The sequence below is a fragment of the Pseudopodoces humilis genome, chromosome 6 (genome assembly GCF_049639895.1).
Source record: "Pseudopodoces humilis isolate 2021_Gansu_Grassland_sample_001 chromosome 6, ASM4963989v1, whole genome shotgun sequence".
Classification (NCBI taxonomy): Eukaryota; Metazoa; Chordata; class Aves; order Passeriformes; family Paridae; genus Pseudopodoces; species Pseudopodoces humilis.
In genome coordinates, this window is record NC_142205.1 from 14145417 (window position 1) to 14161817 (window position 16401).

At 49.7% G+C, this 16401-nt stretch overlaps 1 protein-coding gene across 1 annotated transcript; it reads right to left on the reverse strand.

Moving 5' to 3' along the window:
- Positions 1-827: 827 nt before the first annotated feature.
- On the reverse strand, positions 828-3207 carry NKX3-2 (NK3 homeobox 2). Its single transcript, XM_088056633.1, has 2 exons — positions 2811-3207; positions 828-2386 (listed from the first exon to the last, which is right to left on the reverse strand). The coding sequence occupies exons 1-2, from the start codon at positions 3205-3207 to the stop codon at positions 1908-1910; spliced, it is 876 nt and encodes a 291-aa protein (XP_087912759.1). The 3' UTR covers positions 828-1907.
- Between the last annotated feature and the right edge of the window lie 13194 nt (positions 3208-16401).

The window sequence follows — 16401 nt, forward strand, 5'->3', positions numbered from 1 at the left end:
CCCCCGGGTGAAGCTGCCCATCCCACGACAGCCTGCCCTCCCCTTCGGCCGACACGCCCGAGGACTGCAGCTGACGGCGGGGAAGAGCCGCCAGCACCGCGCCGAGGGCCCGGGCTCGCAGCAGAGGCTTGGAGAAGATTCAGTGCAAGGAGGGAGGCCGCCCCAAGTGGCTATCGCGGCTGTGTCGCGGCCTGGGCAGTTTCGTCGAGGTCGCCGGCCCCCTCTTGCAACCCAATCCTGTGCCCGTGCCCCCGGTCTCTCTGCCACATTCTAGCAGAGAGAAAACAATCCACCGACCCACGCACTTTCCCCAGGATCCGCCAAGGTTTTAAACAAACACGGCCGGGATAGAGGGGGGCGCAGCCTGCACGGTGAGGCCGCCATCGACCGGGAAAAGCATTTCGAGGTCCTAGTGGCTCCTCCGACTGCGCTGCGTCCTCACCGCTACCAGCACCCGTAAATTCAGCCAGTGATCCCGGCTCTCCGGCACACGGGGATCACTCCATCCGGGAAAAGCGTTACCAAAGAAGGGACTAAGGCGCCCGGACAGAGCTCCTGGGTCCCCTCCGCCTCCCACAGAGGGAACGGACATCAGCGCTGACCGGTGCAGCCGGGTAAGGCGGCCCAGATCTCCACCAGGCCCCACGATCCTCACCGTGCAAGTGGGAAACGGAGGGATGTGGTCTGAGCTGTGAGGTCTGCTGCAGGGAAAAAATATCACTGGAGAAATCCATGTCTGCTCTCAGGAACGACACAAGCAGCAGAGGTAAGTGTTAAACTAAAGTTTATAAATTAAAAAAACAACAACAAAACAAGTACAGCGGGTAGCTTACAAACATTCACAATTCATTTGAAGTAAATAATCTAGTTGAGTGCACAGTGCCATTAAAAGAGAAATGGAGGGGGGAAAAAATAGAAGGGGAAAAAAAAAGCAATGAGCTACCTTGGAAGAAAGAGACCGTAATTACATTGCTGAGCAGATCAGAAATCCCCACCCCTGGAGGAGAGCTCTGCAGAAAAACTGTAAAAGGCACTGATGGTATTAAAGTTTCCTGTTACATCGATTTTTTAAAAAGCCTGACTAGAAATATTCACATTGAATATAAAAATAACAACAACTTTAATACATCTGGAAAGTGCGAAAAATCCATAACTCCTCCCTCCCCGAACACGGAAAGATCTCAGGAAAAAAAGAAAACAAGAAGTCAGGAGTTTCAATATAAGCCTCACCCTTTTGTGACATATTTATCCTTTGCCAGGGATCATGGAGCACAGGAATAACATGGGCTACAAGAGCAGGGGGACCTGAAAGAGGCTTCCATACATTCAGCACCATACAAGGCACACTAAGTTTGCAACAAGTTGGAAGACCAAGGACTCAGACGACAAATCTTCCTTACAATCCACTGAGGGAGTCCTTGATCTCTGCTTTTGAGCTGCATTTGGTTTTGTGGGTTGTACTTTTTTTTCCTCTCCTTTGTTTTCTCTCTCATTTTCTCCACACAAGATCGAGTCTCTACCAGTCCGAAGCAAAATAAAACAAACAAACAAAAAGTCTACACCAGATACACTGACAACATGGATACCATGAACAAGTTGTGCTGAATCACGAGAGTCCTCGGCTGGTGGAATGGGGACGGGGTGAGGGTCAGGGTGGGGGTGGCCGAGAAGTCCTGTGTTGAAAGAGGAGAGGGTGAGAAACCGTCCAAAAATATTAATAATAAAAATAACAATAAAATAATAATAAATACTGTCCGAGGCACTGAGAGCTGCAGCTGAGGCTCTGGACTTGAGAAGCTGAACGGATGGACTGATGGATGGGGGGGTGGCAGAGGGAAGATGGGTTTCCTGGCTGCCAGTGTGTATGCTGGGGGTGTCGGGGCCAGGGGGGTGTGTATGTGTGCCTCTCACTGGGTGCCGGCGGCTGCGGCGCAGGTGGACAGAGCCCACCCGGGAAGGCAGTAGTAGGGGTAGTAGTAGGATGGCTGGAGGGAGAGCAGCGAGGGCGGCCGCAGCACCTCGCCAGGGTGGTACTGTCTCTGGTCGTCGCGCACCAGCACCTTGACGGCCACCTTCTTGGCGGCGGGGGCGGCTGCCAGGAGGTCGGCGGCCATCTGCCGCCGCTTGGTCTTGTAGCGCCGGTTCTGAAACCAGATCTTCACCTGCGTCTCGGTGAGCTTCAGCGAGGCGGCCAGGTCGGCCCGCTCGGGCCCCGACAAGTATCGCTGGTGGTTGAAGCGCCGCTCCAGCTCGAAGACCTGCGCGTGGGAAAAGGCTGCGCGAGAGCGCTTCTTCCGCGGTTTCGGAGCCGCCGCCGCCTCCTCCTCCACCGGCAGCAGATTCCCGCACTTGCCCGCTCCGTCCTCTTCCTCCGGGGGGCTGCGATCTGCGGGCAGGGCGAGAGCATGGCGGTCAGGGCAGGCAGGCACCGGGATAGCGGCGCACGGGCGGCCAGGCGCGCTCCGTGCGGCCAGTCCGCAGCGACGGGGCGAGCGGAGAGCCCGCCAAGCCGCTGCCCGTCCCGTCGCCGGGACAGCCGCCGCCGGCAGCTGGGGCTTCTCGCTCGCCTTTAAGCGTCGGGCGCCCTGGCGGGCTGCGGGATCAGCCTGGCCAAAGGCCCTCCCCGATCCGCCCTCCCTCGCCCCGCGGGACGCGTTTCGGGCTTTTTCCCCCACCCGGCACAAACGAGCCTGTCGCACAACCGCGGGGAGCCGGTGGAAAGCCGCGATCATCTCCCGTTCCCAGCCCTCCGGAGCCCTCCCGCCCTCCTCGCGCGGGTGCGGAGGAGCCGCCATCGGGGCCGCCCCTACCTGAGACGGCGGCCGACATCTCGCTGTCGCTGAGGCCGGCGGTGTCCCGCTCCGCCGCCTCCGGGGGCTGCGCCTCCTCCTCCGCCGGCCGCCCCCCGCCCGTGGCTTCTGCGGGGCGGGCGCTGCCACCGGCACCCTCCTCCTCGGAGCGCCGCTCGCCCTCGGGGTCCTCGCTGAGCGCGGAGTCCGAGTCCCAGCCCGCCGGCGTTCGCAGGGCCGGGGCGCGGGCGGCGGGCGCGGGGAGCGGCGGGTCCTCGGCGGGGCCGCACAGCCGCCCGCCGCCGGCCCCCCCGGGGGGCGGCGCCCGCCCCGCCGCGTGGCGGGCGCGCTCCTCCTTCTTGTTGAGGATGGCTTGGATGGAAAAAGGCGTCAGGGCGTTGCCGCCGCGGACGGACATGGCCCGGCGACGGGCAAGCCCCACGGACGAGCAGCGGACCGCGCCGCGCCTTCAGCTGGGCGACCGCATCGCCGGCCGCCGCCGCGCCGGTGCCGGGCCCTGTTCTGCCGCCGGGGGGGCGAGCGCCAGCGGGACCAGCCTCTCTGCGCCACTGCCGGCCCGCCCGCCCATAGGGCCGGGGCCACCGGGGCCACCGCGCTGCACCGGGCGCCGCCGCGGGTCCCTGGCGGCACGGGCGCTGCCTCCGCCCCGCTCTGTCCCGCCCCCGCCCGCCCTCCGCTTTTTCTGCCGGCGGCGCTGCCATCCCTCACGGCCGCCTGACAGCGCCGGCCCCGCGCCTTCCCATTGGGCAGCCCCCGCGCGGCCCGCCCGCCCATTGGCTCCCGCCGCGGGACGAAGAGGCTCCGCGGGACGCGCGCCGGGGCGCGCCTCCTCTTAACCCCTTGCGGCCCGCGGGGCGCTCGCGCCGGCCCCGGCCGAGGAGACCCTCGAAGGGACGGTCCCTCTCCATGGCAGAAAGCGGCGGCTTCCACCTGGAGAGTGCGGGATCGTAGTTCAGATGTGTTTCGGGTGTTTCCTCCTCGCCGCGCCTCAGCAGAGCGCTGCAGCCTGGAGCCGGGGAAAGGTCCGGTCCCGACGGGAACAGTCGCGGGGACGGGACCAACGCCACGGTCTGGCGTGCATTGCTGCGTGCCGCTGGGGAACAGCATCGGAACTCTCATTTTTTGAGTCTGTTGGGGGCCGTGCCGGTGCGGGGCTGTACGTGCGGCGGGGTGAGCGCCCAAGCCCCCGGCCGCCCGCGCTGTCGGGGTAAACGCAAATCAGCCTCGACCGGTTTTGAAAAATGCGCTTTTCACCATTGCGTTTGCTCAAAAACATGGTCGGGTTTATATTAAGTGCGGTCTTCTGTCCATGGGGCTTATAAAGCCCGTATTAGGAAAGCAATTTCTCGCAGATTAAACTCTTTTCCCTAAACGACGCTTTCCCTAAAAGAAAACGGCCCTACACAGGAAGGCTTTGGAAACTATTACTCGCATGTGAATTGCATATATGCGACTCGCTGTCAAAACCACAATATGCCCCCAAGCATCATGCTTTTCTCTTTTTCAAATATTACTGGTATTACTGGGAGCTAACAAAAATACCGGTAAGGGTATCCAGCAGTTACGCGAGAAACGAAACGCTTGTGCTTCACGAACATGGATGTTTTGTGCTGGGAGAACGTGGCAACATAAGGAGATAAAGCATATATGAAAGATAACCGCAAACCCTCTTTTCTCCATGAACTACATTCCCTGTGTGTCACCGAGCTTCTCCACAGGCGTGCGGCCACTGCCAACACCTCCCTCCTTGATCTCACAGAGATGAACGTCTGTTTGCAGTAGACTACAAAGCGACAATAATTGATTATCAACGACTCTGACACGAATTAAATGTTTTCAATCATATTTTTTACCTCTAAAATAAATCAATAAAATAAATAATCACTCTTTCATACACAGCACGAAGCTGGAGAGCACCTCTGCATGACTAAGCGGGTACTGTCTTTATCTTTCTGAATAGACCCAGATCATTTTAATAACCTTCCTTGGACTCATCTTTTATCTAAGTTTTCCCTAGAAAAACCATCACTTTGCCACCGTAGACTTCGGTGTCACAATACACTAAGAAAATATCCAAAAGGGAATTTTTTAGAGTTGGAGGTAAAAAAGAAGCATCTAGGAAGCTGCTAGAAATCCACTTATGAGAAGATATATAGGGGGCAAGGAAGGGTGCCTTGTAAGAGTATTTTAAAGGCTGCTTAACGGCCAAGAGATGAAATTTGGGATGTCAGAAGAGATGAGTGGCCTCAGACGCGGGGACAGAGGAAGGGCTCCGCTTTTCCAAGGGGACAGGCTGGAGGTGCTGGTCGTGGGAGTCGTGGTTTGGGTTGACGGCCGGAAGGGGGCTCGGAGCACGGCGGAGACGGGGAGCTCCGGACAGGGAGCCTCTTTTGTCGGGCTCTGCTCAGGTGCGGCCGAGAGCGAGGAAAGCGGGCGGCTGCTGGGGGCCGGCGAGCAGCGGCGAGGAGGACGAGACTCTCCCGGTGCAGCCTCCCGCCGTGCTCCGGCACAGCGACTTCCAGCACACGAAGACCCCGATTTACAGAATTTCGTACCCAAGCTGTTGAAAATACCTGCTCATGGTTGATAGTGGCTGTAATTCTTTGCTAATTTACTCAGCACCCCCACACATACACCTCATTTTCTCTTTTTCTTTCTTATTTTTTTTTTTCTCCTCCGCCACTCGGGCGATCTCTGCACCCTCTTTTTGATCAGAAAACCTCTGTTTGGCGGAGGAAATGCCTGGGGAAGAGGCCGAGAGGAGAGTGAGCGGCAGCGGGGGTAAGGCGCAGAGGAGCGGCGGCGGGAGGCCGGGCAGGGCCGGCGTGCCGAGGCCGTGGCTGCCGGGGGCCAGCTGGGTGGTCCCGGCTCGCCCGGCCCCCATCCCCGCCGAGGAGACGGGCAGCGGGAGGGAGGGCTGGGGGAGAGCGGCGGCCGGGCAGTGCACGGCGCTGGCCTCCCTGGCGCAGGGCTGGCAGCCGCTCCGGGCCGCCCCCGGGGCTGCAGCGGAGGGCACGGGCTGCTCGGCCACGGCGTGCGGGGGCCGCAGGGGGAAACCGAGTACAAACTCTCTTCGCTGAAAAGGCTCGGAGTGGACATGATGAGCGCGGTCGGGAGGCAGGGCAGCGCCTGGAACGGGGACGTCTGAGGGGGCACGATTCCCACCTTGCCTCCACCCTTGACAAGGGCTCCGCACCTCCCATTCCTCGCCGTCTGGACGCAGCCACAAGCCCTAATACACCGTGATGTGCCATAACACACGGATCCGCCGTTTCACAGACGTGTATTACATTTCAGCGGGGGAAAGCCCAAACCCGCCGTGCCCCACAGCTGCCTCTCCCCGCGCCCACTGGAGCGCCCCGGCTCCCTGTCCCGGGTCCGGCCGCTCCGCTCTCCCGCTCGCAGCGGCGGAGCCGTCCCGGCGCTGCCGGTGGCCGGGCTGCCCCACCTAGAGGCGGCCTGGCCTCACTGCCCGGCCCTCGGGGCTGCTCTCGGTCCCGCACTGCCCGGCTGCCCGTGGCAGCGGGGCTCGGGCGGTCAGGGCAAGAACGTGCCGAGACACGGGTGCCTCGCACAGCTCCGCTGCCCGGAGTCCAGGGACAAACCACGGCGTGAGCTGCACGGCGGGAGGGGAGCCTGCCTGGCTGCAGCGTGAGGTGGCTTCTCTCAGCCACCTGAGCAGTTCTGTTTGCCAGGTGAGAGAGAGGCAGCCCTTCCACAGAAGCACTGCGTCTGACATGTGGGGCGATGAAATGGGGAAAGGTATGCTCTGCACACGGGCAGCTTGTGAAAGCCGTTTTATCACATGTGAAAGCACAAGGAAATGTGGCTGCAAAACCTTAGAAAAGCCTTTTTAAAGAGCACAGACTTTCTACATAATATGTAACGTTGTATAAAAAGACCCAGATGATCCCCTGTGTGGGAGTACATTGCACTGGGAAAAGGAAACGTTATAACTTTTCCTTCAGGGTAGGATTTGCCCAGTATAGGAAAATAATTAGTGGTGTAATCTCCATGTGCCAGTTCTGGGGCACAGCCAAGCTAGCACAGTACCACTTCTGCCTTCCAAACTCTTCTCAGTTCTGAGGCAGGCCAAAGAGTTTCATGGCCAGGGGCTACCACACACTGTAGCCCTCTTGGCAGCACCTCCCAGCGCCTGCATGGTGGTAGGTATTACTTTTGCCATACCTTATTGGAGGAGATTTTTTTTCTAGACACATGCTGTCTCCCCAAACTAGTTTGCCTCCTGGTATACTCAGAACGATGCAAATCCTTGCTGAGTCTCCTGCTGGGTCTTCCAGGGACTTAGGTGGAAGATGGCAGTGGTGCAAACAGTGCTTCCTTCTATAAGGAATTTTTATCCCTTGTTGGTAATGGGGAAGATTTCTTTCATGGCTTTTACCTCAGCTGTGCTGCTCTCTGGCTGTGCAACAAAGGCATGTAAACATATCCTGGACAACTTCCTGGTTTTGCAGGAAAATCTTAGGTCATGTGCTTTTGAACAGGTTTTTACTATTTCTTGAATAATAATTTATTTCCAACAAATGTAACTGTAACTACACAATAGGTGAGAGCTGTACGTCTCTAAATCACATTACTGTCAAGATTTCTCCGTGTATTTCATGAAGGACCTCATAAAAGTAACTGCTACAGTCTTCAAATTGCTTTTTGCAGTTGACATCAGGACCTTGTGTTGCTGCTGAGATGTCAGCTGTAAGATGTTTCCAGACTTGAGTGAGAGAAGAATATACTTTCTACAATTAAGAGAAAAATTTGAATGATTTTTAGAATTCAACTGAATATGTGCAAATATAATGCTGACAATGAGAACTTTATTCTCACTAATGTGATAACTTTTTAGCAAATTAGCTGAGTAGGTTTTAATAGCTGCTTTATGATCCCCTTCATTCCTTATATGGGGAAAAGCCCATGTTCTTTAGGGCTGGGAGGCTCAAACAAAAACACTCCTGCAGGAGTTTACAACCAAACCAAAAAGAATGCTTGAATTTTTCTGGTTGTGTATATACACAATTCCTCTCAGTTTTATTGCTCAGAGATGATGTTTCTGGGAAAATCAACCCAAATCTCCTTCTTGTTACTTCATCTTTACACTAACAAGTGAAGGCTTGGCATGCAGAGTACCAAGCATGAAAATAAACCTACCAACATTTCATTTTACTGCACGGCAGTTTCTCCTGAATTATCCCTCCTTTCAAGACCTTGAAAAGGAAAATACATATGGGCTGTCTAACCACAATATGCTCTCAGGAAGGAGTGAAGCTGCATGGTTGTCTCTGATGCTTGGTGCCAGGAGGCAACAAGTTCTGTACACACTGAGAGCCTTGTCCCACAATTGCCTTCAGGCACCACTTTTTGAAGTAGATCTACTACTTTTTGAAATAGTACTTTTTGAAGTAGATCTTCTCTTTGACTCTCTCCTTATTTCTATGCTAGGTTTCCTACTAAAGATGTAAATGGCTATATATTCCTTATTTTCTGATGTAGTTGTCTGTAGGAGAGCAATACAACCTGGATGAGATTAGCTTGTTTTACTAACAAAAACCAAACACACATATGCAAATGGCCAGGTGTTTCTCACAGTCATTAAGTAAAGCTTTTGTAGACCCTGTATTTAGCTTTCGATCTGTTTTATTTGTAGTGCCTGATAGAAAACTTGAAGTAGAAACGGATCAAAATACTTATATCCTGTATGTGTTAGTCATCCATACAGTATCTCTACTTTTTCTGATTTTTTCCTTATTATTTAGTAGAACATTTTAATGACTATTCACCATATTACAGTAGATGAATTTGCTGTGTGCAAGTCTCTAGGCTTTTAAGAACTCTACCACAGATTAATCATTTGATGTTTATTTGGTAAAACATCATATGAAGTCCAGGTTTCCTTCACCACTGCTCTTCCACTTGTATAGAAATAATAGCTTCTCCTATGTTTTGTTTGAAGTAGTTGAGCTCACTTTTCACGTATGATGGACTAACTTGGTAACTAAATCAATGACTGCATTGGAGTAACATTTAAATATTTTTATTGCTTCTGGTGCTTAGGTAAATCAAGTGAGCCTCTCAGGGTACTGGCATTGTTTACATTTCTAAAGTGATTTTACCTCTTTGTCTAAGAGTCACCTCTTTATTGATAGCAAGTCAATAGTAATTTTATATTAATATTTCTCTCTCTTTATTATTCATATCAGGAGTAGACACCCGCCAAAGCTAAAATCTGTGAGCACATGGGATGTATCAGTTATAAATTTACACAGGTCACCGATTACTCAAAAATTTCAGAATTTGAGATCAAGGACTTGTTTGTCTCACATCCTCCTCACACTGAATAGGAAGCCTAAACCATGGAGGTAGGATGTGGTATTTCTGTGTGTGTTTTGGGCAGCCTCCTGCATGTAGTGCTGGCCATTGGGATGCTGCTTTGAGGAGCAGACCTGACTCCGGAGCTCCTGTACTGACTCTAGCGTCTCAAACATGGTGTGTTGTGGAGATGAGACTTATGGAGTATCCATCCTGCTGTGGACCCAGGCCTATGTGACTTCCTCTGCTGGAAGGGCAATCAGAGGTGTAAGAGCACCAGCAGCTGCACCGAGTGATGGCTCTGGGCCCAGGAGTGCCCCTTGTGCTGCCCAGCAGAGAAGAAAGCCAGGCAGATTTTTTGGACCAAGAGTCTCACTCCGTGTGAGACTCTGTCCTTTGAAGGGACCCCCCTCTCTGGGGGCATTGTGACGGCTCTGGTGGAGAGAAGACCCCCAGCTCTACACACTGTGTGACTGTGGTCTGTGCCTGCAGCTGCCTTGCGAGCTCACAGCCTTGGCTTTGCCTGTGGTGGAGCAGCCAAGCCAAGCAGCTTGAGCATGGAGACCTTGGATCCAGGGCTGAGTTTATGAAGTTAGAGCAATTAGCAGGTTCACTGTGTGAGTTGTTTCCGCTGGCAATGATTTTGTATGTACAGTGACTATATGTTTCATCCAAACACAGCTTTTACATTAAATCACTAATTCTTTTGGCTTGCTGAGAATAAAAATACTTACATAAACTTCACAAATAAATCAGTGACTCTGTTTTGTTCAGTACACCTGCAGATTTAATTGGCTGCCTGAAAATTACAAACCAGAAAATCAAACGTGACACAAGTTGTCTGCAGGCAATACAGGTATTGTTCATATTTTCTGAGTTTCTTAAAGGAAAGAGACTTTGAGAATGTTGGTTGTGGGTGACTACAAATAAGCACCCTGTCTTTTCCTTATGATGCTAAATTCTGTCCCTTCGTAATTTCTTTCTTCATTAGTTTTTTTTTTTGTTTTTTTGTTTTTTTTTTTGCCTAATTTTAGATATTCTAAGTTTTAGGTTGTCTCCTGAATAGGTTCTTAGGGTATTCCTGTCATAGAGGTATCTATTTCTAGAATTTTTTCTAGACATGGTTTTGGATTTACCTAATAGAAAATAAAAAATTTAGAGCAGGTGAGAGATGACAAATAAAAACATGTAATAAGACTAAAGCAGTTTGTACCCTACCCATTACATGAGCGAGTGTAAATGAGAAGGTTGGAAAAGTACCCAGTACTAAAGGATTCCTGTGACTTAGTGGAAAACTCTTGTGATGAGAGATGGACAGAAATGTAGGTGGACAAAACATCAGTTATAGATTCTTTGGAAAACCAAGAAAAGCCTTTTATTTTTCCAGGTTTTTCACAACTAAAGGATGCAGACATATGCCTGCCAGTGAAACGGAGTAGAGGAGTGCTGTCTGGAAGGAAAATTTCCAAGATGGCAAACTGTGATATCCTGCACTCTGGATGAGGTTATTTTTGGCAGGACAAATGAGAGCTTTCTGGTCTCCCTGCTTTGGAAGGAGGGTACTCTGTGGTGTGACCTTCTGGTGCTTTATAGCATAATCTGTATTTCATGAGAGCTGATTAACATGCTTTTATCCATGTACTCTTAGGTTTCAAACCCTGTACAGGACCATAGTAAACTGCTGCCTGTAGGAAGCATTAAAACACAGGCTTTGGTCAAAAATGTTGCTATCTACTCTCCTTTCATACCTCTGGAGGACTTCAGATGTGTCTCTATTTCTTTCACACACTGTACACTTTGTGCAACACCTCTCTGTCAAAGATTGTTTTGCACCAGATATGTTCCCTCATCAGGAAATACAATTCAGTAAAATGAATTGTTATGATTTATAGCTTCAAAAAGATGTCTGCAGTATAGTCTTCTGCAAAATAAGTGACAAAGCTGTTGTAGTCCAAGATGTTTGCACTGTTGTGGTGGTTTGGTCTGGCTGACTGAACATTCCAAACACAGATGGTACATATGTCTATGGATCAGTCTTGGATACCCATACCTCTGACTTTACCCATAGTTATCATGCAGGGAACAGAAATCCCCCACAGGCAAAGGACCTTCATGTACAATAATACTTCTTTCACAGGCTTGAAGTGAATTGATCTTAGTGTCTCCTCACCATCTAACTGCAACAAACCTCTGCAAGCATAAAGACCTGAATGTTGACCCTGAGCTGTTGGCAGGCTCTGGAAGAGCAGCAGCATGCTGGAGGGCAGAATGCACATCCTGCAGTCTGTGGAGGGTATGGAAGAACTTCCACCTTCCAACCCCAAATGCCTTGCTCCTTGGCCTGCATATAGCCAGGTGCACCACTACAGCTCCTGGGCTCCTTTCCTCATGGTGACTTCAGAGGCAGTCCCAGGCAGCTCAGGCACCTGCTTTGATATAAGGTAATGGCTGCTTTTACAGAGGCTATTTTAAATATCAGAACACCTGGATAATGAGATAGTGAGATCCTTTCAGTGAGAAGGAGGCAAGTCTAGCAGCTGTGGAACTGAAAAGACAAATCAATGTCATGGCAGGGATCTGTGCATTGTTTTGTTCCAACAGCCCCAGCCCTTTGGACATGGTATGTGGTAGTGGTACTTGTGAGCATGGCACTGCCATACTCTTGCTTTGAATAAACTGCTTTTCAGAAAGTCTTGATTCTGAGACTCATGATAAGACAAATTTATGGATATAATGGGTTGTTACTGGCTGTAACTCGCTTAGATACGTATCCCTTGTCATGTGCCCCAGCTTCTGGCCCCCAGCTGACAGAAAAATCCTGTGCTTTTTCTCCGAGAGGCAGAGAGTGTTCAAAAATTTCCTTGAAGAACAGGCTTTATTTTCCCAACTTCTGGCTCAGCTGCTTTTTAATATTGAGTCTGTCCCAGTTCTTGTTTCCTGCATCCTGGAAGTCCAAAACTTCTCCAGACACATCAGAGTTAACAGAAAGAAATGAGGAATAAGGATGGCTAAGGAATAGGGGATTATGATTGCTTTATTTGATATTTGCACAACTTCTCTCACCATATAGACCCGCAGAAGCTAGTACAGGTAGAGCTACTCTGGGTAAAGTCTAACCTGGTTCAATGTCAGTATATCCATGTACTTCTTTCATCCACTCAAGCTCTTGGTCATGCCAAGAAGACTGAGAGGGGGTAGGAATGGAGCTGAAGAAAGGACTTTTTAAGAAATAAAGGAAGGACAAGAGCAGAGGGAGAGGTCATATTATATGTGATTCAAGGTTATACAACAAACTGATGAGGGGAAGGGAAAGGGAAAGGGAAAGGACAAGTGGAAAGGGAGAACTGAGGTCTGAGAGGGATCCTGTGAGAGAATTGAAGTGCATGGACGGGAACAAATGGACATTGGGCAGTGAAAGACAGGTCAAATGAGAAGTGAGGATGGTGGGAATTAGACTGGAAAAGTGCTAGGAAGAGGGGGCTGGAGAATGAGAGAAATGAGAAGGACCTAAGCAAGGAAACAGAATGGAATTGGAATGGGATGGATGGCTTCTATTAAACCACCAAATCTAACTCATTACACTTGAGAAAAAAAATGTTAAATACACTGTTCCTGAAGAAGTTTGATGTGCCTATAGACCCGTATTATATAGAATTTAATATTGCATCTGGAGACAAAACGCTGGGTGGATTTGGACTTCTGCATGGTGTGCTACCCAGCATTCTCATGGATGCAGAGCTGAAGGAAGGTGTTTTTGCTCAAAGTGGTGAATCCTGCCTGTGCTGTGCAGAGCAGCAGCTCAGGAGGAGCCGGCAGGTGGGTGGCTCGGCCTGTTCAGGAGTGGCGGCCCCAGGACCACGGCACGCCAGCCCTGCCTTGCTCCTCTGTGGAGCACGTGTGGCTCCTGTCCCACCTGGCCCAGGCTCGGGGCGCTCCAGCGGCAGGAGATGGATGCTGCCCGCGCCTGCCTGTGCGCACCGTGCCCGCAGCCTACCTGGCAGGCACCCGTTGCCATCTAGTGGCTATCGTAGGACTCTCTGTGCCTCGAAAACAGTTTTTTCCCAACCAAATTGCAACCCAGCAATTGCTTTTCTAGATAAGATTTGCACTCTTTGCCCCCCAAAACTGAGTGACTTGCTCAGAAGCACAGGGTCCGATGCTTGGAGTGGAGAGCGGGCATCCCTTTCTGTAGCAGCCAGAGTCTGGCCTTGCTTTGCAATTAGACAGGTTATTCACCTGCCTTCTAGGTGTGCATTTTACAGAAGGAGAATGCTGGAAAATCTCAAAGGCAGCCTAATGAGACCCCAGCCCTGCTGGGCTGGCTCCCTTACTGGCAAATGGGATCTCTGCAGCACCAGGATCTTCACCTCTCACTTTTGATGATTCTGGCCAGATTATTGGAATAGGCTGGAAGTGTTTTGTCAGTAGATTTTAGTATTTTCCCTCTTGCTAGATCCCAACTAGACAAAGACAAAATAGGTCTCAAAAGGTTCTGGGCAAGCACAGAGCAAATATTGGTCCAATGAGTCTGTTGCACTGGCTCTTCCCTGGTACCTGAGAATTGAAGACATGGTGCAGAAGGGCAGTTTAAGACTGATGGCCTTGAGTGAAAACAAAAGTCATTGGACTCCTTTTCCTTTTAGAGATGCCAGTCACTTTCCATTTTTTTTCCCCCTGAAAAAAAGAGATGATAAAAGCTGAGAAAATTTGGAAAGGTGAGAAAAGATGGAGAGGAATGAAGGAGTGAGGTCTGTGAAGCATGCCCCCTATTCACTGGTGTCTTTGAACAGTCCCATTATCTCAAGAGATCAAGTGGAAAAATTTAAGAAAATAATTCAGAGAACTTACTTGGAAAGGTGGAATACCTCCCTTTCCCATTTTACTATTTCCTTGGGAGGAAGACCACTATGAAGGAATGGAAGAATTTTCCTTCTCTGCCTCATCTAGTACCTCAATACAGAACATCCCTGCATCCTTTACTATGGTAGCATCTACTTGCCTTTGTGTTCACTTGTGGTGGATTATTCAGTTTTGAGCTATTGCCACTGTGGTGTATAATTATCATAGCAAATAATTACCAATTATACTTTAAGTGCTTATCACTTACACACTGAGCCTATTGTTTTCAGAAGAAAAACTTCCCCAGTTCTGGAAATAAAGCCATATGAACATCCATCATGAGGTGATAGCAGTAACTGGACAGGATTTTGTTCATGCAAGAAAAATGAATGTCACAATATGTCTGTAGCAGCAAAGCTTTGTGCATGTGTTACATGGCACAGCTGCCTTTCTTCTTTCTTGGATGCACTCGAAGAGGATCCTTGTGTCTGCTAGCTCCAGGCTAAGGCAAACCAATGTATTCCTGCAATGTATTCCTGTGACTGCAGGGCAAAAATCTGAAGCTGTTGTATGAAACCACCCCCAGCATAGGTGTTTTATAATGAAAAAATATCCCAATCTTCCTTTTTTTTTAATGCAGAATTCTGTCCTTTTTTAAATGTTTATTTCAAAACAGAAGAAACCTTTGCTTTATGCTTCTGCTTAAACTGAGGGTTTCATGCTGATCTTTTTTCTTTTTTTTTTTCCCAGTGGAAAAGAGGAAAGAAAACTGTATGAGCCACTGGAAGCTGAGAACAAATACAGCTTTGATTTTTGAAAACAGAAAGTAACAAAACTAGATAAAGCAAAATGCAGGTCTTAGCGGGGTGGGACCCTACTGTAAAGAGATACGGTAATACAGAGAACAAAAGGAAAGAATTGTAACTGAGAATTTCAGGTCAGAAAAAGAATTCTTTAAATCTAATCTTCAGCAAGAGTTGAGTGACATGGGAGTGGTTTGTTTGGAATCACTGGGTATCTGTGGGATCTGGTTAGACATCACATACTTGGAACAACCTGGAGCAATCTGCTCAGGTTTCTTCAGCCAGTCTTTTCCTCCCCCATGAGAGTGGCTATCCTGTGGCTGACTTCCAGAGGTGTTGGTGCCAAACCTTCATAAAGAAATGGATCAACTTCTCACAGCCTCCAGCCCCTTCTCTGATGGTCCTGTTCCACCCAGCATGGTCAGCAGCAGGGTGTGGAAAGGGCACAACCTCCTGGGCATTCCTTGGCTCAGTGACCCTTCATGCTTTTATCTGGTGGCTCCTCTTTTCCGTTTTCATGACAGTCTTCATCCCTAGGCCCTCCTCTGATCCGGAAAAGGAGGTGGCATCTTACTGGGAGTGAATGACAACCATTTTACTTTGATTAGAGCTTCCCCAAGAGGATATTTCCTGTCATTGAGGGCCACATGGAGTTCTAAGTTCAAAATCAGTTGAAACAAGTCTTATCATAAGTTGTTGGTTTTTTTTAAGTGTCCTTATATTGCATATTTACTTAGCCTGAAAAATCCTGAATAAATAGAGTTAAATAAGCACTATATTACTGAGCAGTTCTTAGCTCTTGTTTATATAAAAAGAGCAGAGTGAACCTATCATTGTCTGAAAGGAAAGTCACATTCCAAATCCCTGCTTGCTTTGGGCACCAAAGCGGGAATGACTATTTAATTTTAACATTTTCAAGTTTATATACTGGAACTGATGCTGGGGTATCATGAATGTGATCACAGAGCACTTTTCTTTCATGTATTCTTCTTAATTCATTCATTTTAATGTATGTTGACTTATATAAATCATTGCACAGCATGTGTGACATGTTACAATGAAATCTAGAGAAGAGAAAGACATCATTGGAGGGCTGAGCTCTCCAGTTGACAGTAGGACTGATAGCTTTGATACTCCTCTGTTATTCATTCTCAGTTACATCCTCAGTACATGGACAGAGGTACAGCCAGAGCCTGTGATGTCTGTGTGATCAGCAAAGGAGCTGTGTTTAAAAATATGGCTCAATTTTGGTCTCTTCATGGGGTTTGCAAGGGTCCAAAATATTCTGAAATATGTTGTAGAGCTTTTTCTACTTTAGCTATATTCCCACCAGCTAGTTAAGCTGGGTAAGAGCTGCACTTTGTGTAGGGCTTAGCTGGAGCCACATGTAAGCATTGTCCTTCCACAAGGAAAAGCCCCAAATGGAGCTCACCAGGACTGCAGCAGGTACTTGATCTCCAAACTGACAGGAAGATTTATGTTTTCCCAGTGGAAATGATAGTTATTTTCAGTGTATTTGGTGACATTAGGGACCAGGGCTCTGAGGCAGCTTTCCTACATTTCAGGGGACCTGAGCTTGCTGATATGAGGTGTTGATGGTGAGGGCAGAGATGCACACCTTTCAGTAG